A 27374-nucleotide genomic window follows, 5' to 3' on the forward strand; every position below is an offset into this window, starting at 1 on the left:
TCTGCTTTCACAGAAACCCCATACTATAGTCAGGCGCTATCTCTCATATATTCCATGGTTACTCTGTCCTCTATGACTTTGATAGTGTCATTTCTCTCGGCTGTATTCCATCTGCCTATCCAAATTGTAGCAATCTCAGGAGCTGAACTTTTATGTGACAACTTCTCCTCTTAATAGTAATCTTCAATAATGATTTTATTCTGACTTCCTGCAGTATATGATCCTCGGCAATTGTTCATATATTTTATATTGTGGGGTATTTTCATATGTACTTTTTTATTCCTTCAGAGGTTCTAGATACTTCGATAAACTCCTGTCATTCTCTATTGAGTCATTAACTTTTTTTATGCCTCCTCCACAGAATCAATGTAAATAGCATCTGTTGCACATTTAGTACAGCTTGTTTGCATGTTTGTCTTCTTAATGTGTCGTATGTTCCTTGTATCATCCAACATCTAAATAGTGCTTGGCATATCATGGGCATAAATTTTAACAATTTATCTTTGACTCGGTAGTTATATATGCTCATGTTAACCCTGCTTCACTCTAGCTATGACTTCTTAACATTCTTCTTTTTCAGGGCACATGCTGGTAGAAAGAAGGTAATCTAACAGAATGTGTTTTTAGGGAAAAATGTCTAAAATGGAAAAAAGTGGAAAAAACGAAGGCTAGGTCTGTAATTATAAGCATCTCCTCATATCCTCCAGATGTGCCTAGGTACCTTTCCATGGAGAATACATGACATTGTCTGATCAGATTATGGGATTGATTACTTAGAAGTTTCATTTTTGAGCATTATCTTTTTTGAATATGCCATCTTTTTTTCTGTTTATATTTATCCCAGTAGAGAGCCTTCCCTTATGAAATAATGTGGTTTCCAATTGTTATTAGTTCTTGTTTGTTGTTTTCTTAGGATTACTTTTGACCATTGAGTAAATTTTTCACAGTCTTGGTTTTTAACTTCTAAAATTCCCTTCCTTGTGCTATATACATAGGGAAGCTGTAGTACTGTATGAACTGTATAATGTTAGTGAGTTGCCATCTATCATAGTCATAATGAAAGTAAAGGGTAAAATTGAAGAAAATGTTTTGCCACCAAAACATGATTTCTTCTCTATACTACAGGAGATGTTCTGTTCCAGAAGAACAAGAAGGCGTCGATGAAGACCTAAACTTGAGCAAGGCGAAGCAACAGTTGAGTATACGTGAGGTGGTATTCTACATCATGGAGCGTAGGAACCTGACTCCCTCTAATAAGACAGGCATTTTGAGAGGGGGATGATTTTGGAGCACTGTTGTTGCTCAATGTTTTCCTTCCCCACTTCTGCTCTGCCAAGTCTTCCCTTCTGTCTCCTGATATCTGGAATGCCTCAACTTGTAATTGCGCGCCCCCCCCCCGCCATCTCTTTCACACACACATGCACAGAGAGAGGCAGGGGGCCGGAAGAAGGAAGGGGGGGGGGGGGGGAGGAGAGAGAGAGAGAGAGAGAGAGAGAGAGAGAGAGAATATGAATATGAGACTGAAAACTCCAGTACCATAACAGGAATACAACTCTAGTTGCTCAGTGAGCCTCACATTCTTTCTAATTTGGAATGAACATAATATTCTAAGTACACAATTCATGATCCATCTCAAATTGAGGCATTTCATGAATAAGCTACAAAGCACTTAATTTTGAGACAGAGTTTCACTTTGTCACTCAAATTGACCTGTAACTTGCTCTATAGACTGCTGGCCTTGAACTTCTAATCCTCCTGCCTTGGCCTCTGGAGCCTAAATAGCACTTTTATCTTCTAGAGATGAAACTGTTGAGAAGAAGAAGATGCCTGTGGAATATGATAGCCAACAGGTGAGAGACAGGTCCACACCTTTCTTTTCTCACAGTTTTCCCCCAACAAAGGATTTAGGTTGAAGAAAGCTGCATAGAAATAATGAGGATTTCTTTTCATGGTCTTTTCTTTTTATCGACTCTTCAGCTTTTGTGTTGCTCTTCTGTTACTGATGTCCAGAGTGCTTAAAACAGAAGAATCATGTCATTTCCTTTCCAGATTTAGATTGAGTACTGACTCTGGGCAGTGGGAATGACACATTCGGTGTCACAAAACAGGGTTGTATTCCATCCTCATGAGTTGTTCCTCCAAAGTGTCTGGTTTTCCTATCTCCTTTCTTTTGGGATTCAGGGATAATTCCGTCCTCTTTTCTCTTGGGAAGAAGGGTTGGTTCTTTGTGCCTCCCCGCCCCCTCATCCCTGCTTTCAGGCTGGCTGGCTTTATAAAGACTCTGCTGTTTTGAATTTTCAGGAGCACTGTCTCTCGGACATGGTTGCCCAGCACCGGACGCTGAAGGGTGCAATAAGGTTGGCCGTCCTTTCAGGGACACTCCTTTCCTGACAGCCACCATAGCACCCATATATCTCTCTCACCCATCCTTGCCTTTCTGCATGATTTTCCCCTTGACTGTATTTCCCAGAGATCTGCTAGTCGCATGTTAGATTTACTCCTTTACCCAGTCGGGGCAGGTCAGACTATTGAGGAGAGAGGCAGTTTAATGCTAATGCTTCTTCAAGTATCCTGCTCAAGCCCAAGCATATGAGCAATCAGGTTTCATAGACTATATCTATATAGAAATTGGGATGTCCTAGGACTGCCCTATCCTCATTCAGTTTGCCTACCCTTTGTTCTTTCACCTTAACTATTCATACTCTCTTCATAAGCTGGCTCTCCAAGATCCCAGGTGCATGTCTCCGTTTGTGTGCACTATGAACACGTGGTAGTCTCTGGCATGTATTTCTCCTAAACCAGCAGATACTTGCTGCAGTGCTTTTCCCTTCCACCTCTACTTTCATCACACATCTTGAAAGAATGAAAATCCAGCTTCTAACTGGGCCACAAGAGAGAAGTAGACAGTGATTGAGGGCCTGGGTTTGTGATGTGGGTGGAAAGGCCTAGTAGCCAATACAAGAGTTGGGGGCAGTCTGTTGGTGTCTAGCTGATAAGGTTAGTAACTGAATGTGCCTGGGTTCAGTGTTCTAGTGTACATTACTGTGCGCTGTTTGTTCTGTGTAGGAAACAGTTTCTCTTTATTTGGTCAAGCATTCTTTCCTAGCATCAGAAGAATTGACACATCCTTTCGTATTTGGGTTGAATTTGGGATTTTTATGAATTATTATTTTTCTTTCTAGGTACTCAGTAATCCACCAAAGATTTCCACTGCACAAGATATGGCTGAACTAACTGACAAGACAGTTGAATACGAGAGAATCAATAGCCCTAGCCTGCCTCCATCTATTGGAGAGGAAAGCAGATCATCTCTTCAACTTAAGCCTCTGGATTCCAGTGTTTTACAGTTTTCCAGGTGATTATAAAAAAATAAGCTGTTGTCAATAGCAAGTCTCTGGGTCTGTTTTCCTGTAAAGTTATTTGATATATCTTATATCATGTTCATATTTTTCTTATGGCATGCAGTTCAAAACAGAACCAGTTTTCCATTGATACAACTGTGTGTTGCATGCACCTCCAAGATTTTCCTTGTTACAAGTGCCGTACCAAGCCGATATATTTTTGAGTGATCACTGGCTGGTGTTCTCTTCCTTGTCAAGTATTCATATTATATTGACTATTATACAAATGAAATGGTGGACCTTATAACTAGCTGAAAAGCATAAAGTGCTATATAAATAAGGCAATGATACACAGACAAGTGTTGTTCCTGTTATTTAATTTATTGATGTTGAAGTCTATTGAGGATTCATAGGATTAGAATATGTTGTCCATGTCTAAAAATAGCTAGTAGAAATTTGTGCTATTAGGGAGTGATAATTCATTGTTACCTAGAATACCTCATCTCTAAAAGTTTGTTCTTGGGCTTTACTCGTTCATCTTCTATCGTATCAATTTGTTTTGCCACATAGTAGGATAACTATTCATTTTCTTAGATATTAGGAGCCACAGAAATACTGGTAGAAACAACCGCCCCCATACCGGCACTAGAATGAGCACAATACTCCTAATTGACAGTGCTTGCTTTCCCTTCTTGTCTGTTCTCATTCTAGCAGGGCCAAAGTATAGGGAAGGCACAGAAATGTTCTCAAGTAGTAAAAACTGCTATAGTTATCCTTAATGTGATTCATATGTATAGGTGTGAACTTCTCAGTGACTCTTTCGGGTAGCTTCTTAACATAATGTAGGATAGAGGCAGTAGACTACATCATAGCGTTAATTAATCCCCTCCCCCAGTGATAATGATTTCTTTAGCTTTTTGTTTCTTCTTAGGTAAGTCTTTTAGCCTCTTAGCAATGTAAAGATCCATACAGGTGTGCACTTCATCTATTCTGCGATTCTTCCACAATTAAACCATGTAGATTATGGAGAAGCCTTTAGGGTTAGCCTTGAACATGAGCACATAATCTCAAGAGAAAGTAAACATTTAGGAATAAAACCCTTAAAAGAGATAAATGCCAATCTATATGAATTCATCTAGAATGTACCTTGGAATGTGGTATGTACCCAGTAACCAATGATTAAATCTGGATCATATTGAAAGAGCAATAGAGAAGATTATATTTTGTAGCAAGGGAGTAAAAAATATATAGTTCATCATGGTCTCTGTAGTTTGATCCTAACTCTACCTTATTCCTATCAATACTTTTTCAATTCCTGTTGTAGGTTTGGAGGTGTGTACAATAAATACTGTTTTTGAAGCACATTATTATCTCTCTACCTTTGTCTTCTGGATATTCTTATGCCTTTGTTTTTGAATTCTTACTCTGTAATAACCGCATTTCTTTTTGATTCCATGTATTTATTTGGTAACTCTAGTGGTTTATGACAACCATGGGAGGAATTGCAACTGTGATCTAGGGCATTCTATTACATATTTTGTGAGTGCAGTACTGTAGTACATCCATTGGGTGGCATACCTCATCAGTTTATATTGAAGTTTTTGTACGAATCTTTGTGGAATGTAAGGTTTAGGCAGGTGAAGTACTTTGACAGTTCATGTATAATTCAAATTTACTGAGAGTAGGATTCTTTCAAGAGATACACGATACATGGTGCTACTAGTAATATATGCTCATAAGATAAGTAAATAATAATAATTATGTCATTTCGGGATATGTATATAGAGGAATTCAAATAGGTTGAGGAACCAAGCACAGTGACATTTGCCTATCATCTCAGCTACTTGGGAGACAGGTCAAAAAGCAATTGAGCCCAGAAGTTCATGACCATCCTGGGTAACATACCAAAATGGTGTCTCAAAAAATTTTTTATAAAATTTTTCATTTGAGTGTGGGAAATGGAGGCATTCATGAGAATGGTAAAATATGCAGAATTTCAGATAAAGAGTATTAATATAATAATGGGTTTTATTCAAGAGTTACAAAGCTCTCCTTTACAATGAAGACCTAAAACTGATAAGAGTCTTTGAGTTATGTAGTCCTGCTTACTAACTGTCTATAAAATAAAGAGTATTCTGTCCAAGAGAACTTTAAGAAATCACAATGGGGAAGGTTAGCAGTGTCATTGGAAATGATCGAGTGTCACATATCTGACAAGAGGAGAAAATAGACTACAATAAAGTAAAGCTTCAACCAGTGCGTACACTGTCATAACCTTTTAGGGGGAAACATCTTGTTTCTTTTAAGTGAAATGACTCATTCTTGTTCATTAATCATGCAAAAATTTAAGTGCTTTCTCTATGATAGGTATTATTTTAGGGTAATAATGGGATCCAAGGTCATGGAACTTAGAGTAGTCAGTATTTTATGTAAATATCCCCAATATATGCAAGTTTCATTACAAATGGCACAAACGTAGGTCTAAAATAGACATATCAACAAAAGAAAGAATTAGTGGTTGTAATTTTTATATATTGGATAAATTATGCCAAAAGATAAGTAGTTCATAGTTTTGAAGGATTCCTAAAAAATACCTCGGTTACACTGTGATAGGAGAAAGATGAGCAGAGACAGCCTAATATGTATAAATATTTTTTTAAACAGAGGGTAAACAGAAAAAAATTTATTGCAGATATTTATTATACGTATGAATGGGTATGTACATATGTGTGCACATGTGTGCCATGATGTATGTGTGGAGGTCAGAGGACAGTTTGTGGGAACCAGTTCTCCTTCAAACTTGTCATCAGGCTTAGTGGTAAATTCCCTTACCTATTGAGTCATTTCTAAAGCCCCAATTTTCCAAATAAGTAAGATTGATTCAAGGGTCAGTATTACATATAAAAGATTATCTAAAAATATATGATCTGAGAGAGCAACTTCTAGAATGGAGAAAAGAGAACACCAGTGGACTCTCACCGACAAATTGTAATTTAACTTGAGAAGTAATTCTGAAAATTCAGAGTTCCTGGAAATATTTCTAGAGGCATGCAACAAAGAGAGAAATCACAACTTAAGAAAATCTGCTAGCTGAAGAGTTGGCTCAGTGGTTAAGAGCACTGGCTGCTCCTGTAGAGGACCCACATGGCAGCTAACAGCCATCCATAACTCCAGTTCCAATGGATAGGATGCCCTCTGTTGACCTCTGTGGGCATTGCATGACACAGATGCACTTCAATACATTCATACACACAAAATAAAATAGTAATATGTAAAATATTTCAACGGTCTGTAACTCCATTTCCAGGGGATCTGATGTCCTCTTCTGACCTCCATAGACATTGCACGAAGCAGGTGCACTTACATACATGCAGGCAATACACTCATGCACATAAAATAATAAAAATAAACAAATTAAATATATTTTTAAAAGAAAATCTACTAAATTTCAGGAAGAACAATAAGAATCAGTGGCATTTGAACCAGGGCCTGTTCTCACTCTCTCTAAATCCTGCTTCATAGACACTGTTTAAGGGAGCTCTAATCTAGGTGAGTGTGGTCAAGAAGATGGGTGTTCCATGTTCCATAAGTTCCCTGAGTAAAAGTGGTTTAATCTGATGGGGCATGCCCCTGCCTGTTTTCATCTCCCCCAGCTTTAAATTATGGAAACTCTATAACAGATAGCCCCCAAAGGAATGATCTGTCTTCTCCCATCCACCTTTATCTTCCAACACTCAGCCCCCATTTGTAGGGTGGAGTCACTCACCTAGGCTTATCAAGCTGACAAAACTAGGCTCCAGCTCAAGCTTGCTTGTAGATCAAAGATTCATGCTGGATGGAGCAAGCCAAAAACCACCACAGTACTTATTCATAAAGAAGAAATTTAATTCTTGAAGAAATGAGCCACTGTCTCTGCTTCCAGTTTTTGCATAGTTCTTCAGCTTTGAAAAAGAGGAAGGCTTTAAGGTTGAACTCCACAGCTCTACCTGAATGAACTGACTTTATCTGAAACAAAGGATTAAGAATTGTATGCATAAGGACTTTATGAAAAGTAAAATAGGTTAGAATAGAGAATAAGAGGGCACTTGTTAACTCCATGATACAAGGTGCCAGAAGTAAAATGACCAAATAACCAGGAATTTGGTAATAGAACCAGAGAAAGACTATCAAGAGTTTCTTGGAATGTTAGTTAATGTTGTATACCAGAAAAGCTTTATATAAACACAAATCAGCACCACCAAAGAACTAAATAGAATAGGGCATAAGGTGGACTTGGTATTAATTCCCTAGCTGTATCAGATCAAATAACAAAAGGCAGCAACTCTGTAGGCATAGATTTAATTTTAAGTACTCCCTCTGAACACCAACTACTGGTCAAATAATACTCTGGTCCAGGGACAATTACAAAGAAGCCAGGCTTAAAAAATAAAATCATGCACATCATTGAAATCCGGAAGACTATATACACTCAAGTCGGTGCTCTCTCAGATGTGACTAAAAAGCGAAGATCAAAGTTACTGTTTCTAACTTAATGTGTTGCAGAAACAAACTCCTTGAACTTTAATAGCAGACTAAAAACCACAAATATGTCCAACAGAAAAGGGTTAAAAACTAACTAGATGGCGCTCCTGCTCCTTTATCCCCGTGGTTCCTTTCCATTTCCTTGGCTCATGAGGAATAAAAAGCAAAACAAAACCAACTGGAAAGGGCAGTTAACTACAAACTTTGACCAATAATTGGCCAATGATGAGCCAGAGAGGAGTTCTGAGTTGTCTGAGAAAAAAATTAAAATCAAGAAAAATATTGAACAAGGACATCAGAAGGTTCAGAGTAAAATGAAAATGAAGTTCAGGGAATCAGTTCATCTAAGTCTCTAAATTTAAGGGACTGGCAAGATGGTTTAGCAGGTGAATGCATCTGCAACCAAGCCAGAAAACCTGAGTTCAGTCCCTGAGACCCACATGGTGGAATGAGAGAACCAACTCCTGCAAGTTGTCCCTTGACCACCACATGCATGCCATGGCTCTCTCTCTTTTCTCTCCCTCCCCCTCTCTCTCTCTTTCTCTCTCTCTGTCTCTCTCTCAAATGTAGTTTCTTTTTTTTTTAAATACAAATAGCAAAAATGTCAATCCCCCAGACAGGGAGAATAAGTATCCAGAATTGCTATACTATATTTACTAAAATATCTATATGTCAAGAAAAATAACATGATGCATAATAAGAAATAAGAATGTATGATCTGTACATAGGAAGCAAAAATAGGCAGTGTAAAGTGTTCTTGAAGAGACTTAGATGTTTAGTTTAGCAAATGGGCTTCAAAGCAACCATTAAAAATATGATCAAGCCAGGCATGGTGGCACACGCATTTAATCCCAGCACTCGGGAAGCAGAGGCAAGCAGATCTCTGTGAGTTCAAGGCCAGCCTGGTCTACATAGTGAGTTCCAGGACATCTGGGGCTACAGGGAGACCCTGTCTCAAAAAGACCATTAAAAATGTGATCAAAGACATAAAGGAGACTATGGCTGAATGGTTAAGGAAGGTATGATGACTGTTTCATTGAATACAGTAGAGTAATAAAGGAACTGAAACTATGTTTTTTCATTTTTTTTCTTTTTTTGAGTCAGGTTCTCTCTATAGCCCCATTTGGCCTAGAACTCACTATATAGACCAGGCTGGCCTCAATCTCATAGTGATCCACCTGCCTCTACCTTTCAAGTGCTGGGATTAAAGGTGTGTGCCTCCATGCCAGCTCTATAGAAACAATTTCTTAACTTAATGGTTGTTAGATGACCTTCCATACAGGAAACAGTAAAGGGCATTTTGCAGGACAAGAGAGCAGTCTTTCATATGAATTCATATAAAAAAGCAAAAAATGCTGATAAAGAGAATTGTGTAATTAACTATAAAAAGTTAATCCACTAATGGATATTTCTATTTTAACCAAATTAAATAATAATTACATAAACATCATTTTTATGGTTGCATATGTGTACAGAATTTTGTCCTTGGAATTATTGCATATATAAATATAAAATATTTGACACTAATAGCACAAAGGAGAGAGGGATGGTAGCAAGGCTGTAGTGGAGTGAACTGATCTGCAGTCAGAGATGAAGAAAACAGTACTGGTAAAAAGCAGCAAACATTTATGCTTGTCCCGCTTTGTTCTTATAGCTTCCTCAAAGATGTGCTATTATATAAAACAATAATTTTAAAAGTAGTTTGGGGTCAGCAAGATGGCTTGAAAAGTGAAGGCATCACCAAGACTGATGACCTGCATTTTTTCCATGGACCCACATGAGAAGAGAGAACCAATTCCCACAAGATGTCCTCTGACCATACATGCACCATGGCACATGTGTATGTGTACACACATATACACACTCACAAAATAAATAGATGTTTTAAACCGAGTTACTAATAATAATTTGTTAGACCTGTAAATGTTATACTAGAAAATATATAACATAAAAAAGAACAACGAAAGGTAGCAAAAGAACAAAGAAGGATTATACAAATAGAAAACAAAATTCGAATCACTAATATAAATTGTATATCATTAGTAACATCAAATGTTACTAATATTAAACAGCCCAATTAAAAGACTGTTATAATTGTAGTGGATTTCCTTCAAAATTCTATACACAAAAACTACAAGATATTGTTGAATTAAAGGCAACCTAAAAGAATAGAAAGATACCTCTCATCTTTGTATAAATGTTTATTGTAAAAATGGCAGTAGCCTCAAATAGGCAGTAGCCTCAAATTGATCTACAGATGTAATCTTTTTCAAAACATCAGGTGTCTCTTTTGCATAATCAATAGCCTTATCCTAAAATTCATGGGAAAATACTAGGAATAAAAAATCACCACAACAATCTTGAAAGAGAAGTTTGGAGCCATACTTGACTTACCTTTAATAATCTACAGATATCAATACAGTGTGATACTGGCATAAGTTTAGGCACAAAACTACAATGAAAAAGTCAAAATATACCTTTACATACATGGTCAGTATTTTTTTTGCAAATGTTCCAAGACATTTCAGTGAGAGAATGAACAGTCTTTTGAACAAACAGTGGTAGGACAACTAGGTGTTTGAATGTAATAAAAAGGAAGCTGATCCCTACCTCACACTGTACAAAACAACTAAGTAAAAATGGTTTTCAGAGCTAAATGTAAGAGCTAAAACTTCAAAACTTTGTAGGTGTGTGTGTGTGTGTGTGTGTATGTGTGTGTGTGCAAAAGAATACAGGAAAGTGGATGAAGCATAAAGTAAGGGGCGAGCATATAGGGGAAGGGATGTAAATATGACAAAATATATGAAATTTGCAAAAATTCAATTTAAAAACTGAAAACTGAAAAAACCAAATATATAAAATGAGTAATTCTTTCTGACCTTAGATTAGGCTATAATCTCTCAGATATGAGACCCAAAACTGTAGAGATAATGGAAAATAGTTCACTTGATGTGTATAAAAATTAAAGGGCCAGGAGTGATGGCTCACGGCTTGAATCCCAGCATTCAGGGGGCAGAGGCAGGTGGATTTTTGTGAATTCTAGGCCAGCCTGGTCTATGTAGTGAGTTCTAAGCTAGCTAAGGCTAAAAGTAAGACTCTGTCTCAAAATAGAATTAAAGAATTTGAGAGACTGGAGAGACAGCTCAGTGTATAAGAGCACTTGCTGCTCTTGTGAAGGACCAAAGTTTAATTCTTAGCACCCACTTCAGGCAGTTTACAACCACCTGTGACTCCTGCTCTAGGGGATCCTCCATTCTCTTCTGGCATCCACAGGCACCCGTACATGCACATACTCATGCATGTGTGTACACACCATGCATTAAATAAAAACTTAAAACCCAAAGGAAGTCAGGCATAGTGGTGCACGCCTTTAATCTCAGTACTCAGGAGGCAGAGGCTAGTGGATCTCTGTGAGTTCGAGACCAGCCTAGTCTACATAGGGGCTACAGAGAGACTCTATCTCAAAAAGACCAAAAAAAGAAAGAAAAACGTTAAAAACAAAAGGGTGGATCTGCAGAGGTGATAATAAACTGAGGCAGGAGAATTGTGAGTTAAAGGCTAGCCTGGATTATAATGAAAACTTCTTTCCAAAATAACAGCAGCAGAAACAAGTAACTTTAAAAAAAAACTATGCATAGATCTGGAAAGACCACTTTGGAAAAATTGCATCTGACAAAGAGTTGTAATCCAGACTATATAAAACTGTTACAACTCAATAATAAAACAAACAGCCTAATTAACAATGGGATTGGAAGATACACAGATGACTAATGAGCATGTGAAAAGAAGTTTATCAGTAACCGTGAAGGCAATGCAAATCAAAACCAAAATGAGGGGCTAAAGCGATGGCTCAGGGATTAAGATCACTGGCTGCTGTTCCAGGGAACCCATGTTTGGTTCCCAGCACCCACATGGCAACTAGTAATCATCTATAACAGCAACTCCAGGGTATCTGATGGTCTTTTCTGGCCTCCTCAGGCATTGTACTCACAGGTGCACTTACGAACAGGCAAAACACTTATACACGTAGTTTTTTTTAAATCATAAATAAATAAAGCCAAAGTGAGCTGTTACTTCATAACTACTGTGTTCAAAAAGATGGAAAATAACAAGTATTGGTGAGGATGTCACAAAAGTGGAAACCTCGTGTGTTGAATTTCAATGCAAACTGTTGTTGCTTTGGTGGAAGAGCCTGGAAGCTTCTCTCTCTCTCTCTCTCTCTCTCTCTCTCTCTCTCTCTCTCTTTTACTTTACTATGGTGTGTGTGTGTTTCCTGTAGAATCTGTGTACCCCAAATGATGTCTTCCAGTGAGTATCCATCCACTGGAGCCTAGTTAACCTACCAAGAGTCCCATGCTTGAAAGAGACTGTCTCTGCCCCTCCCAGCAGCCATCTGTTACCACAATTTCCTTAGGTGGGGTTGGAGCGTCTTACTCAAGTTAACATGTCTATGCTGGAATTTTGTCTGGTTTCCTGTAGAATCTGTGTACCCCAAATGATGTCTTCCAGTGAGTATCCATCCACTGGAGCCTAGTTAACCTACCAAGAGTCCCATGCTTGAAAGAGACTGTCTCTGCCCCTCCCAGCAGCCATCTGTTACCACAATTTCCTTAGGTGGGGTTGGAGCGTCTTACTCAAGTTAACATGTCTATGCTGGAATTTTGTCTGGTTTGATCTTGCATGGAACTTGTGCATGCTGTCACCATTCATGTGAGTTCATATGAGTAACTAACTAGCTGTCTGGAAAATTCTGTTTCCTTGTGGCCATCTACCACCTCTGGCTCTTACAATCTTTCTGCCCCCTCTTATTCAATGATCCCTGAGCCTCGGGAGGCAGAAGTTTCATATAGGTGTCCTTTTCAGGATAAGCACTCTGCAGCCTCCTGTTCTCTGAACACTGGCCAGGTATCAGGGTTAGGAACCTGAGACTAGACAGATCACAGGACATAGGGAAGAACCTAATACTAGTTTTCTTTTCAAACATTTTATTATTTTTATTTTATGTGTATGAGTGTATTGCCTGCATGTATGTAAGTGTACCTGTGTTGTACAATGTCCATGGAGGTCAGAAGAGAGAGTTGAATCCCCTGGAACTGGAGTTATGGATGGTTGGTAGCTGATATATGAGTACTATGAATTGAACCTAGGTCCTCTGCAAGAGCAACCAATGTTCTTAACCATTGGGCAATCTCTTTATCCCCCAATACTTCTTTTCTACTAAATAGCTATCACACTAAACTGACTCAGGTTAAATGAGCCATTTTTTAGTCCTTATTCTTATTCTGGTGCCTTAAATATAGTAGGAAACATGAAAATAAGTGTGTAAAGAATAAAATATTCTAATTTGGTTAGTGAAGTACTAATCTCATAGGAGTCATATATAGACAAGTGCTTCAGAAAGAACTTTGAAGTAGCAGATGCATCATATATGTAGTTTTGACCGAAAATGTAAAATGCTTAGAAAATAATTTAAAATATAAAATGACAACAGATGAATGTGATGAAAAGAAAAATGAGAAGAAAGTTAGAAAATAATTTGAAATATAAAATGACAACAGATGAACGTGATGAAAAAAATGAGAAGAAACTGTGCTTATGGGGAATTCCTAGCACATAAAATCTACAAGTAATCTTTATTAAATGAGTGAATATAGGTCTGATATGAGGAAGAGAGAAAAACCAAAGTTTCTGAACATGTATAGAACAAAAATAATGATATACATTACATATATTTTTTTCTAATTTACATAATAGTTTTTATTTTGATTGCCACTTACATGAAATTTTTGTTCATCTGCATCTCGCACCATTAATTAAGCTCTTTTATGTCAAGGAGGCATACTTCTGTATGTTAGTACAGTATGTAGGATGTGCGCGCGCATGTGCGCGCACACACACACACACACACACACATCTTATAACCTGATAGATAGTGAGACATATAATAAAAGAGAATTTTAAAATGTTACAAGAGGGGGCTTGAGAAATGGCTCAGTTGGTAAAGTACTTACTGCCTGAGCACAAAGACTTGACCCTGTCTCAAAGAAAAAAAAAATGGTGGATGACTCTTGAGGAACTACACCCTCAAAGTTGACCTCTGGCCTCCACATACACATGCACACACACACACTCCTGCACACATGCACAAATACACATAAAAATGTATTACGAGAATTCAGATGTAACACTTGAGCTAGATTTAGACATGCAGTGTTCAAGAAGGCCATTCTAATTAAAAGGAGCAGAATAAAAATCACATGGCATTTCCATTTGCCTGCTGTTCATGAAGGAAGGAATGGATGCTAAAATTAGGATCAAATTACATCCCAGCTCTGCCTCTCAGTATCTTGAGACAGTTACTTATAACCTCTTCCTGAGCATCCTTTAAAAACAATTAAGGTGCTATGACCATTTAGCTCCCAGTTGCTCAGATCATTAGATAAGACAATACATGATAAATACTTCTCACACTGTCAGCATAGAGGTTTCCCGTGTTTGGTCATGGAAAGGCTTGAATGCCCAGCTAAGACATTCCAATGTTTATGTTGTAGGGAACAACACATAAAGACATTGGAAAGGGGTTGCAGAGATAACTCAGAAGGTTAAGAGCATTGGCTGCTCTTGGAGAGGCCCCGGGTTCAATTGCCAGCACCCACATAGTGGCTAACAACTGTTCGTAACTCCAGGTCCAGGGGAATCTGACGCTCTCTTCTGCCTTCGGCGGCCATTGCACCACATGGGTGCACTTACACACATGCAGGCGATACACTCATACACATAAAGTAAAAAAATAAAAAAATATATAAAATAACTACAAATATTTCTAAAAAGACATTGAAAAGGGTGTGACATAAGCTAAAACAATGCTTCAGAAAGAATAGCTCAGCAGTGCATGATCTGCAGGGAAGACAGGGCATCAAGGAAGCCATTCAGTGATCCAGGAAAGATAATGGGAGCCTCAATAGCATATTAGTAGTGTAAATCACTATAGAAAAATGTAACAATTGCCAAGAGTGATGTTAGGAACCATAAGAGAAGAAAATGTTTGACAGTAAGGAAGTCATTTTTATACATACTAAGTTTGAGATATTACTGGGACCTCCTGGAATGAATGTGTGCTATAGGTCCCAGGAAAACTCACACCAGACAAAATTCCAGCATAGATGTGGGAAAGTGAGTAAGAAGCCACAACCCTCCCTGAGGAAATATTGTCAACTGATGACTGTTGGGAGGGGGAGAGTCAGCCTTGTTTTAAGATGAGACTCTTGGTAGGTTAACCAGGCTCCAGTGGATAGACCCACACTGACGAGCATTTGAGAACACAAAACTGACTCTGTATGCTTTCATATATATTAGAGTACATGCAATTGGTAGGGGGTAGTGAAGCATGTAGATAGCGAAGGGAATCTAAATATGATAAAATATATATGAAATTCGCAAAAATTAATTTAAAATATTTAAAAGAACCACTTCTCTAAACCAGGCGTGTTGGCTCATACCTGTAATCCCAGCTCTCAGGAAGCTGAGACAGGAAAATAATCACAAGTCCAAGGCTAACCTAGACTATACAATGCCAAACCTGGGCTAAAGAGTAAGAGCCTATCTCTAAAAATCAAACAAAAATATAATATTCAACCAGGCATGGTGACTCTTGTCTGTAATCCCAGTGCTCTGGTGGCAGAGGCAGGAGGATCACTACAAATCTAAGGCTAGCCTGGGCTACATAGTTTACCATAGGCAAGCTTGGGCTACAGTGTAAGACCTTGTCTATAAATAAATAAATAAATCTTTATCTTCAATTATATTTTCATAGACTTTTTTCCATTAAAGAAAGCTGCAGGACTGGAGAGATGGTTTAGCAGTTAAGAACACTGCCTGCTCTTTCAGAGGACCCAGCTTCAATTCCCACATTGTGGCTAGCAGCCATCCATAACTCCAGTTCCAGGGGAATCCGACTCCCTCTTCTGATCTCCACGTGCATTGGACGACAAGGGTGTACTTACATACATGCAGGCAATACACTCATACACACAAAAATAAAAATATTTTTAAAAAATAAATTTAAAAAAGAAAGTTAGCAGCGTGAATTCACCCAAGCCTCTATCATTGATACTTGAAAACATACAGCAGTCTAACTGGAGGATGTGCATCTTGAAGCTGTTTGTTAACCTAGCATCAGAAATAATGTATAAGAGTAATACTAAAGTGTGTGGTGGCACATGCCTTTAATCTGAGCACTCAGGAGGCAGAGGCAGGCAGATCTCTGTGAGATTGCGGCCAACCTGGTCTACATAGTGAGTTCCAGGATAGCTGGGGGGTGGGGTTCAGGCTACAGGGAGATTCTGTCTCAAAAAAATTTGTGCTACGCAGTTGTAAATTGGTTATTGGTGGTCAGGGCTTGAGAGAATATGGGAGGTTTTGCTCATAGGTTGTCATCAAGAGTTTGTATGGGATTACTAAAAAGGATGAACGTAGGGCCAAGAAGGAAAGTAGTTAGCAACACCACCCTTTAAGTTTGGGAGATAAGGCAAAAAGTAGGATTTTAATTACCTTTCATAAAATATTTGTTTTGCTTATTTTGTTATTGTTATTTTTTAGCCAGTTTTGCTCTGTAGCCCTGACTGTCCTGATACTATGTAGCCCAGGCTGGCTTCCAACTTATGTCACTTTTCCTGCTTCAGCTTCTTAAGATTGCTATGCCCAGCTATTATTTCTATATAGTAAACCTCAGCACCAGAGCTAAATACACTGTTTGTACTTCCTCTTAGGCATGCCTAAAGATGGATCTGTTTTTATATAGTCTCTAAATCCTTTTGCTTCTCCCTGAAGGTTAACACAAGATCTGTTAGGATCACAGACCAGTTTTATTTCTGAAAAACTTATAGAACTTTGTAAGAAGCTAAGATTGAGAGGTCTCACAGATGTTCTCAGAAATTACAGAGATGCAGCAAACCTTAAAGTACTATGAGGCAGCTAATTACAAGCCACATTCTTTCTCACTGAAAGATTGAAAAGCTGGTTTTTACCTTGAAATTTCTTGTCATGTGTTACAAGGACGAATGGCCATGAGGTCCGTCCCCATCCTGCTGCTTGATATAAAATCATTTATGGATTTCAATGGCACAGTTGCTTTGTTAGATTCTTCACCCATTAGTGTTTATAGCTGCTAGATATGGAAGGTGATTTGAGGCCATCATCCTGAACTTATCTGAAGAATAAAGGGAGTTCCAGTGTGTGCTGGACCAAGTGGAGCTATTTGTCATAATGGGGAAATGACTTGAACTGACAGATTTACCTTCTTTGTTTTTAACTAGAGCCCTGTGTTTTAATTAACTTTTACAAGTGAATAATGGGCAATAGCCGTAATCCACTAGGCTGGCAAGGAACTGAATAGTGTTCTACTGCAATATAAACATGTGCTAAGTCTTCGATACTGGAAGTTTTGTGACACTTTAAAATTAACAAGCTGGCTTTATTCTCTGCATACACTGCTAGGCTTTTTTTTTTTAACAACTTTTATTCCATTCTGCGTTAAGAGATTGTGTCTGTGTATTTTTTGTTTGTCTTCCTCTATTTGCTTTTAGGAAACTTCTAAGTCATACTGGTTTAAAATTCATCTATTTTTAAAACTTTTTACCAAGGTCAGCCTACTATTTTATTTTTATACTGACCCTTAAAACCTTTCAGCTTTACTTCCCCCTTTACAACAGTTGCATGAATGGAGGGGTTGAGGCTTGTGGGGGATTGAGTTATTGTACTTCTTTGTTTGGTAATATAACAAAACTCAGTAGGCTGAGTAACTGTATAAGGAAAAGAGGTTTATTTTTTAGCTCACAGGTCTAGAGATTCAAGGGCATGGTGTGGTGTTGCTATCAGCTTGACTCTGCTGAAGGTGTAATAGTGGATGGGATCACAATTCTAGGGTGGATATGAAAGAGACTGCATCTTTTGTAACATGATTTTCATGAGAAATAATTCGGGGTTCAGTACTTCTATGAGAACTCCTTTCATTCCTTCCGAAGTCATACCCTCAGCGACCTAAGAAACTCCCACTAGGGTCCATCTCTTCAAAGTTCCACATTATCTCTAAACATTGCCACACTAAGGACAGCTTCCAGCACATGAGCTTTGGGGAGATAAACTGCATCTCAACCATTGCAGTAGTATTACTAACCTGAAAAATAATATGTGCCTAACATCTGGGGGAAGTTTTAATGTAAGAAATTTGATGAAGGGCTTTATAGGATAAGCTTCTTTTTTTTTTAAACCTATATCTTGACAGCTTTGTTTTTTTTCAGTAAGTACAAATGGATCCTAGGTGAAGAACCTGTGGAGAAACGAAGGAGGTTCCAAAATGAGATGACACCATCTCCTCTCGATTATTCCATACCCAATTCTTACAGGAGGGTAGAAGCAGCTGTCGCCTACCCCGAAGGGGAAAACAGCAATGATAAACCCAGTTCTGAACGAAGCACACCACCATACCTTTCGCCAGAATACCCAGAAGCAACCAAGAATACAGGGCAGAGCAAGGAAGCTTCAGTTCTGGGTCCAGAGTCCCAAGACCAATGTCAGGGATCCCTGCTTCCTGAAGAACTGGATCAGATGCCAAGACTGGTAGCAGAAGAATCTGACAGAAGTAGCATGACCACAAGCAAAGAAATGAGTAAAGGACCTTTTGTAGCTGTTGTCGGTGTTGCAAAAGGAGTTAGAGATTCAGGAGCTCCCATTCAGCTAATCCCGTTTAACAGGGAGGACTTTGCTGGGAGAAGAAAAGGAGCTGAATCCTGGAACCCAGGTCCTGATTCTTCTATGGCCCCTGCTACAGTCCCTGCTGCAGCCCCGGGGGGGAAAGGAAAAGGCTACCAGGAGAGTGGAAGTCGTAACATGCCAAAGATGAAAAATCAGAAAGAGGTGGAAGAATTGAAGAGAACCACAGAAAAATTGGAACGTGTTTTGGCTGAAAGGAATATGTTCCAGCAAAAGGTTTGGGCAACACCTTACCACTAGGAATAAGAGATCATTGTATCCAAGGGACTGGGGAGTTGATATTCTGATGATTTATTTCATATTCTGAGACTTTTAAGTAAAATACGTCATTGAACCATTCTGTGATGTGTCTCAGGTTGAGTTGACCCTAATGGGCTTTCTTCCCATATTTTTAGGCTTGAAAATAGATTTACATAAATAAAGGAGTATTTATAATGGAATCATGGGATGAGCATACGTGAATCAATTTTTTGACATTCTTTAACTTTTGGTTGTATGAAGCATCATTGAATATCTCTTTCTTGGACTGCAGGTGGAGGAGCTGGAACAGGAGAAGAATCATTGGCATTCTGAATTCAAGAAAGTTCAACATGAATTGCTGACCTATAGTACCCAGGAGACAGAAGGCTTGTACTGGAGCAAGAAACACATGGGTTATCGCCAAGCTGAATTCCAGATTCTGAAAGCTGAGCTAGAAAGAACCAAAGAGGAGAAGCAAGAATTAAAAGAAAAACTGAAAGAAACAGAGACACACCTGGAAATGCTGAAGAAGGCCCAGGTCTCCTACCGGAACCCAGAGGGAGATGACCTAGAAAGGTTAATTACTAGGGTTTAGTTCTCAGCTCATGAGTACTAATGGGAAGTATCCCCTAAGATCCCCAGGTGCTACGGTCCTAGGCAAGGGAGGAAGTCTTAATTCATAGACTACCAAGGATTGCATAATTCTTAGAAAGCCGCAGCCAATCTCCCTGTGTTTGGTGGCATTGTGCTTTCTGCTTTCTTTCTATCTAATGGAGGCATAATTTTTAAGATATGTAGGCCCATTTTGAAGGGGCTTCATTTTATTCTGTTGGCTAATGACTTCATGTCATCTCTTCTGCCCCCTCACTCCATCATACAGGGCTTTGGCAAAGCTTACGCGGCTACGTATCCACGTCAGCTATCTCCTTACTTCTGTCCTCCCTCACTTGGAGCTTCGTGAGATCGGGTATGCCTCAGAACAAGTGGATGGGATCCTGTACACAGTGCTGGAGGCAAATCACATACTGGACTGAGCACCAGACTATATATACTCCCATCTATCTTTCTTTTCTCTTTTCAGTCTCTTCTCTCTTTTTCTTTCTTCACGTTTCTTCCCTTCTCCCTCCTTTCCCCCACGCCTCTCTCTTTTTCTTTCACCTTTATGCCTTATATTGAGAATCTCTGAATGAACCCTGGCTCTTTAATCAACGTGCTTCTCATTCAGTTTGGGTGGGGAGAAAGACAACAGTTAAACAACCTTTCAAGAGTCCAGGAATAGGAAAGCAATAGTCACTAAGTTAGGTGGCCAGAAAGCTTTAATTTTCATGACCTAAGTACTTGGCCTATTTCCTATTCTGATAATGGTTCATATTCATTTAGGTTAAATCAGTCAGCAAATACTGGGTCCAGCATACCTGGTATTTTCGTGGAAGCTAAGAACGATAACTCATAGTTTCAGCCCTGACAAGGTTCTAACAATCTAGTTGGAAGCACAAGATACACTAAGTTTACTGTACACAGAAGTGTATGGTAAATGGAAGTGAGTGGTATGAACGTGGTCTACAAGATTTAGGAGAGCAATTTAAATGAAGGCAGCACACCAGAAATGGAATTTAAATGAAGGTTTAATTAATGAGCACGACAACACTGTTAATGATGGTTGTTCTTTAGGAGATAGGACTATGTTTGTTTTTTCTTCTTCCTACCTTCTTGCCTTTTTCAAATTTTCTATAATATACTTGTTATTCTTCTTACATTGGAAAAATAAATTGTTTTAAAAACTAACAAGTAGGCTTGAATTTGGGTGTCAAATGAGAGATTTATGAAATTATAAATATTTTTACATAGATAATTTATGTTGAATTTAGCATTACCTCTGGAAGAACAGCATAAACAAATGTACAGAAAATCCAGAACATGAAAAATATGTTTGATAGCAGTAGCAGGTTAGTGTAAAAGGAACTAGTCTGAAATCATAATCTACCAACCAACTAACCAACTCCCTGTGATATTTACATTTAAATAACAGATCCTTGAAAATAAATGGTTAAGGATCAAGATTTTAAAATGTGTATCACCACATTGTTGCTTCATGTAGTGGACGAAGTATTTTAGAGTAAAAAGTTAATGTCCCTTATGATATACCTACCTACTATTTAAGTTATTCTGAGAGAGGGCTAGCCCTCACAGCACAGAAATAGTACCTCTTCTACTCACGTAAAGATGTTTTATGAATTCATTGCTTTATTATGTTTTCATAGTACATAGTCCCCAAAGAGTTCAAAGTACTCCTTAAAGGTCATTGGATAATGAACACTATGTATAGACACTTATGTATATGTGTATGTCAATGTTGAAAGATAGGAAGTAGTGGGTAAAATAATAAAAGAAGGTGGGGTCCACTGGTGGCAAAAGTATTCTCTAGTCCAAAAGGAAAAAAAAAAAAACACTTGGGATAGACCGTTTTCTCTGTAGATATACTTAAGAAGACTGCCTTAAGAAAAGCTGAACTCCTTTGAAAGGAAGCTCATCATACATAAATACTCCCAGAAGTTTCTGGAGAATAAGCAGAGGCCATAGCCAGGTTTTACCATTAGAATGGTACTTAAACATAGCCCCTGCTCCCCACCATTCTACCTCACCTCAGCTCCAGCTGGATGCATAATTAACTTCATGTTGGAAATTTGGATTAGTAAATTCGAGGCTTCATTTGTCTAAATGGCATTATCACGGAGGAAAGGAGAGCACATTCAGTTATTTTCTCAAGATCCTTGTTTGTGAGATGGAGCCTGGGAGGGGATGTGATTATGCACAGATAATAATATGAACAGGAGTCTGGGAGAGGGAGAATTTCAGTGAATTGAAAGTTTAGCTTGTGTGGCTAATTTTTGAGTAGTGGGGGCAAGAGGGGCAGACAATGGGGCTTTAATAGGGACAGAGACTGAAAATGTTTTAACTCATCTTTACTGTCTGCATATCCTGACCCATGTCCTGTCAGCCCATGGTTTTGAACCGACACTGCTTTTTCCAGCAACACTTACCTGTATGAGTCTGCTCACGTCACTATCAGAGCTACCACTTTGTTACCTATTTATTGTATGCTATGAAACTAAACCAACAGTCCCATTAAAATTCAAGCCTCTTACAATATCTCACAAGACCCCTGCGTACCTACATTTTATCTCAGCAACCTTTCATCATTTGCCACTTCTCTGGCTCACTTGGTTTCCCACTGAAAACATGTCACTCTCTCAACTGACCTCAGAGCGTTCACCTGTACTATGCCTTCTCTTAGGACATTCTTTACCCACACTGCTCCCTTGAACTATTATCAAAAATGGCTGTGGAAAAATTGAAGAGTGTTGTCCAGCCATATCAGAAATCCATAACCTAATGTGAACACAAAGATATCAACAATGAAGTAAACAGAGGTGTATCCTCCTGGCTTTCCTATTAGGTTAACATAATAATTATCCTTACAAATGTTTCTCTTTAGCTTGCCTCAATCAACATTTAGCTCCTCACTATCTCATGCCTTGAAAAGTGAAATAGATTCTTTTTTTCCTGATATTTTATTTCTTATCTGTGTGAGTATATTGCCTGCATGTATGTAAGTGCACCCATGTCGTGTAATGCCCATGGAGGCCAGAAGAAGGAGTCAGATCCCCTAGAACTGGAGTATGGAAAGTTGTTAGCTGCCATGAGGGTGTTGGGAATCAAACCCAGGTCCTCTGCAAGAGCAGCCAGTCCTCTTAACTGTTGAGCCATCTCTCTGTCTCTGAAATAGATTCTTAATTGGTTTCCCTTGTCTCCTATTCTCATTCCTCAGTACATCCTATGCAATATCACTCGGTAGCTCTTAATAACTTTATCAGCCCATGTCTCTGCTTAAAGGCTATTCATAATTGCCTAGAAAATGCAATACAAATCCTTTATCGTGGTACTCAAGCCTGAGTTGTCTGGCTTCAACCACCCTCTGTAGACTCATCTTCCAACTTGCCAAATACAAACTATATTCCACCGTATTTGAACTCCTTTTCAATTTCTGAATGTACCTAAAATTTTCTCCTCTGCTTTTGTTATTCCATTCCTTTTACCAAAAATATTCTCCACCATCATCTTGCCTTTGGTTAAAATACCAACTTATTTCTGAAAAATTCCTCTAAACTAGGAAGGCTTGAAATTTTTCTTTGAACATTTAAGCCTTATATCTCTTAGAAAGCTTTTATCATAAAATTCCTGATCTTGATCCCATTTTCTCTGTTAGAAAGCTCCAGATTGATATTCAACTGCTTGCTTGACATTTACACTTACATATCTCACAGACATTTCAAGTAAATCATGTTAAAAATAAACAGCGACAAACCCCAGGACTCCTCTACAATTCTCTTCATGTTAGAAAACGACACCTCCTCCCACCCAGTTGCTTAAGCTAAAAACCTGGAAGTCATCCTTAATTTTCCTCTTCTCTCATCCCCCACATCCAGTCTGTCAACAAGTCTGTTGTTTCTATTTCCGAAGCACAATCTTGATTCTACTCACTTTTACCACAACCACCTTAGTCCAAACTCCCATTCATCCTCTGCTTAAAGGCAATAACTCACTTTTCATTACACTTAGAATAAAATCCACCCCCTTACAATGTCCTGCAAGACACTGCCCAGCTTACCTCTTACATTTTCTCTCAGTGGTCTTTCTTCATTTACTACTTTGCCTCTGCTTACTTGGCTTCCCACCGAAACATGGCAAGAACTCAACCTGCCTCGGAGCCTTCACCAACAATACTGTGCCTTCTCTTGAGAAACGCATTACCCATACTTCTCCTTCTGGAATGCTGTGTTTCTAGTCTTGCCATGGCTACTCTTCTTCCTAAGTAGGCTTCGTCTTTTCCATCTATCTACCCTATTATCTCCCCACAATTTCAATTTCTTTTTTTTCCAGTTCATAATCACTATTTTGTTCTTTTTTTTTTGAGACAGGGTCTCCCTGTAGCCCCCAACTGTCCTGGAACTCACTGACCAGGCCGATCTCAAACCCACAGAGATCTGCCTGCCTCTGCCTCCCGAGTGCTGAGAAGAAAACCTTTTATAGAACACCTATAATGGTTATCCCCTCTTTCTTGTTTAAATCTCATATTGCTGCTAAATACTGAACATTTAAAATTCACTTCTTTTATTTTGTGTAAGTAATATTAAAACAACAAAAGCTTAACTTGATATATGCTGGTAATTCCAATATGCAGTAAAGGTAAAAGTTATATGCAAAATGAAATAATTTGGACAAACATGAATAATAATATCATGGTCATATTTATTCTTCAAATAAAAATATTCAAGACTTTGTCTTGAGAAACGCATTACCCATACTTCTCCTTCTGGAATGCTGTGTTTCTAGTCTTGCCATGGCTACTCTTCTTCCTAAGTAGGCTTCGTCTTTTCCATCTATCTACCCTATTATCTCCCCACAATTTCAATTTCTTTTTTTTCCAGTTCATAATCACTATTTTGTTCTTTTTTTTTTGAGACAGGGTCTCCCTGTAGCCCCCAACTGTCCTGGAACTCACTCAGGCTGGCCTCGAACTCATAGAGATCCACCTGCCTCTGCCTCCCAAGTGCTGGGATTAAAGGCATGCACTATCATGCCTGGCTTAAAAGTTCAGGTGTTAGGAATTGAACCTGGGTCCTTTGGAAGAGCAGAGAGTGCTCTTAAAACCATTAAGCCATTTTCTGGCTTCATACCACTTCTTACAGTTGATATACTTGGTCACTTTCATTCATTCAACAAATTTTCAATGGGCACCTACTATGTGCTGTGTGATGCACAGTGGTGAACGTAACACACATGGTTCTTGTATGCCTGTTTCAATAAATTCCATAAGGCCATCCTTGTTTTTGCTAACCACTGTATCCTACTGATTATCATAATATCCAGGATATAGTAAGCAAGCAATAAATGATTATTAATGAACAATTTCCTGATGGAATTGTATTTTATTCATATTTCCATCTCCATGACCTGAAAATAGTGTCCCATTCATAGAAGAGGGTGGATAAATTCAGTGTGAGTGAAGTAAATAACTGGCCTGGGTATGAAACTCTGAAAATGAAGGACTGACACAATGAGTTCTATAGAATGGGGATTGCCATGTGCCCAGTATTTCTCTTTAACTGAGCTTTGATCTGAACAATTGGGATGCCAAAGTAGAAAAGGCATATGAGTGTTCATTACCACATACAATCTGAATAAATACTGAGAACTACAAAATTTAACCTGGAGAAGGTTGTACAGACCGGTTCTTGAGAATAAGAACTAAACAGAAAAAAATTGTCTAAGATTTCTCTTCAGTCTTTTCAAGATTGATAGTTTATTTCAATTGGGACAAAAAGCTGTAACAAGCAAAGAACAGTTAGAACAAGCCTCAAGGAAACACGTTCCAGGCATGTGTTAGGGGGTCAGTACATATTTGCTGCATAAACAAATGGGTATCTGTAAGATGACCAAATCAGTGACTCTATGGCACCAGAGGGCAGGAAGGTTTGCTTCCCCATAGTCAGTGCTTACAAATCATCTGGACTAACAATTTACAGACAGAGACTATGTTCTCAGCCCCCAAGGGAAGTTTCCAGATAGAACATATTTCAGAGTTCTAAGTTAAAACCCCCTTCTGCATTATGACCAGTGTGAAGCATAGCAGTCTTCTCAGAAATGCTGGCTGTAAGCTGAGGCTAAGTCAAGTGTGACTGTCCTGAAAAAATGGCATGCTTCATGAGGACCGCCCTACCCTCATGTTTTATATCAGGAACCATATGTTCTGAATCCAAAGTAAGGGCAGGGGATAGAGAGATGGCTCACTGATTAAGAGTGGTTGCTACTCTTCCAAGAATCTGAATCCAGCTTCCAGCACTCAGGGCAGGTGGCTTGCAACTGCCTGTAAATAGCTCCAGGGGCTATGACACCTTCTTGTGTTTTCATGGGCATGTGTGCATACACATACAGACACACACATATATATAAATAAAAATAAATCTTTGTTTAAAAATTCAGGTCAAGGAGCTGGAGAGATGGCTCAGTGGTTAAGAGCACTGACTGCTCTAGCAGAAGTTCGATTCTCAGCATCCACATGGCAGCTGACAACCATCCTAACTCCAGTTCCAGGAGATCCAACTCCCTCTTCTGAATTCCGCAGGCATTGCACAACATGGGTACACTTTCTTACATGCAAGCAATACACTCATAGACATAAAACATAAAAAATAAAGTATTAAAAGCATTCAGGTCAAGGTACCTTATAATCTCAGCACAAGTAACCAGAGTCAAGACCAGCCTGGGCTACACAGTGAGATCATGTTTCATAACAAAAGTCAGGGATAATTATTATTATTATTATTATTATTATTATTATTATTATTTGGATAATAAACTAAATAACTGTAAGAACTGACTTGAAAGTCTTGGGCATACACAAACTTTAGTTTATAAATGAGACGTGAATTGCAATTTACTTTCTGTATTGGTAGTGAGTATTGAAGCAGGGTTTTGTGCAGTCTAAATATACTTGGTATCAGTCAGCTATACTCTAAACCCCACTTTGTAATGGAAGACAAAATCTGAAGATGAAAATATTGTTACTCAGCATTTGATGTAAATCACCATAATTCCCTAACCCACTCGGAGCTGACAGAGTAAAAATGTTTTAGATGCTTTCTACATGCAAAACACATTCTATACATCTGCCCATTGTGTTCTGAATGATGGAGAAGAAAACTTTAGGCAAAAGCTGAGGAAAGTACCCAACCCCCAAAGTCTGGTCTTCTAGATGGGATCTCTGGAAACCTAAAGAATTAGAAAGGTAGTGGTGTGAGGAGACCTTTTCTAGTTATAGGGGAATAGTATGAAGAAAATCAGAAGTTGGTTGTGGATAAATGCAACAATATGAAGGCTAACTAGGAGGGTTTGAGAAAGTGAATACTATAAGCTTGAAGTGCAAGGAACAGAATGAACCAAGAAATTGATAATGCTTTGAAATCTGTGACTCTGAAAGGAGCTGTTGAAATCTCCCAAACCCTGTCTGGAGTGCTCTTGGACTGAGATTTACTTTAGCAGTGGGACTTGTCAAGTGATAATTTTCTTCCACCCCCAGATTCTTACAGATAAAGAATAAAGAGCGAGTATCTTTCCTGTCCTCTCTAGCTTCTCCAGTCTCCCTTTCCTTTTATTTCTGATGAAATAATTTGACAAATAGAAACCTATGCAAGATCTTCAGGGTATTTAAACTTCGAGGAAGGAAGAATCTTGAAAAGCTTTGTTCTTGGAAAGACAATTCCTCTACTAAATTAGATCCAGATGTATAGTAGAAAATGCACTTTGTGTCGACTGGCTTAGCAGGTAAAGATGCTTTCTGCCAAGCTTGAAAATCCGACTTTGAATCACAGGACCTACACGGTGGATGGAGAGTACAATCTCTCTCTCTCTCTCTCTCTCTCTCTCTCTCTCTCTCTCTCT

The 27374-nt window shown here is 38.6% G+C and overlaps 2 protein-coding genes across 3 annotated transcripts in view; one reads left to right on the forward strand and one right to left on the reverse strand.

Annotated features, from left to right (window-relative positions):
* Positions 1 to 22499, forward strand: part of Morc4 (MORC family CW-type zinc finger 4) — a 62455-nt gene extending 39956 nt beyond the window's left edge. The window contains exons 12-17 of one of the 2 annotated variants that reach the window (XM_029556030.1): positions 1126 to 1194; positions 1799 to 1850; positions 3183 to 3355; positions 18161 to 18848; positions 19165 to 19448; positions 19753 to 22499. In XM_029556030.1, coding sequence (XP_029411890.1) covers positions 1126 to 1194; positions 1799 to 1850; positions 3183 to 3355; positions 18161 to 18848; positions 19165 to 19448; positions 19753 to 19906 — 1420 coding nt within the window. In that variant the 3' untranslated portion in view covers positions 19907 to 22499. The remainder of the gene's footprint in view (positions 1 to 1125; positions 1195 to 1798; positions 1851 to 3182; positions 3356 to 18160; positions 18849 to 19164; positions 19449 to 19752) is intronic. The other variant, XM_029556031.1, reaches the window with a different exon arrangement.
* Positions 1 to 27374, reverse strand: part of Cldn2 (claudin 2) — a 64882-nt gene that overhangs the window by 22009 nt on the left and 15499 nt on the right. The window lies entirely within an intron of this gene.

This window comes from Nannospalax galili, unplaced genomic scaffold (genome assembly GCF_000622305.1).
Source record: "Nannospalax galili isolate Female #2095 unplaced genomic scaffold, S.galili_v1.0 scaffold25, whole genome shotgun sequence".
Taxonomy (NCBI): domain Eukaryota; kingdom Metazoa; phylum Chordata; class Mammalia; order Rodentia; family Spalacidae; genus Nannospalax; species Nannospalax galili.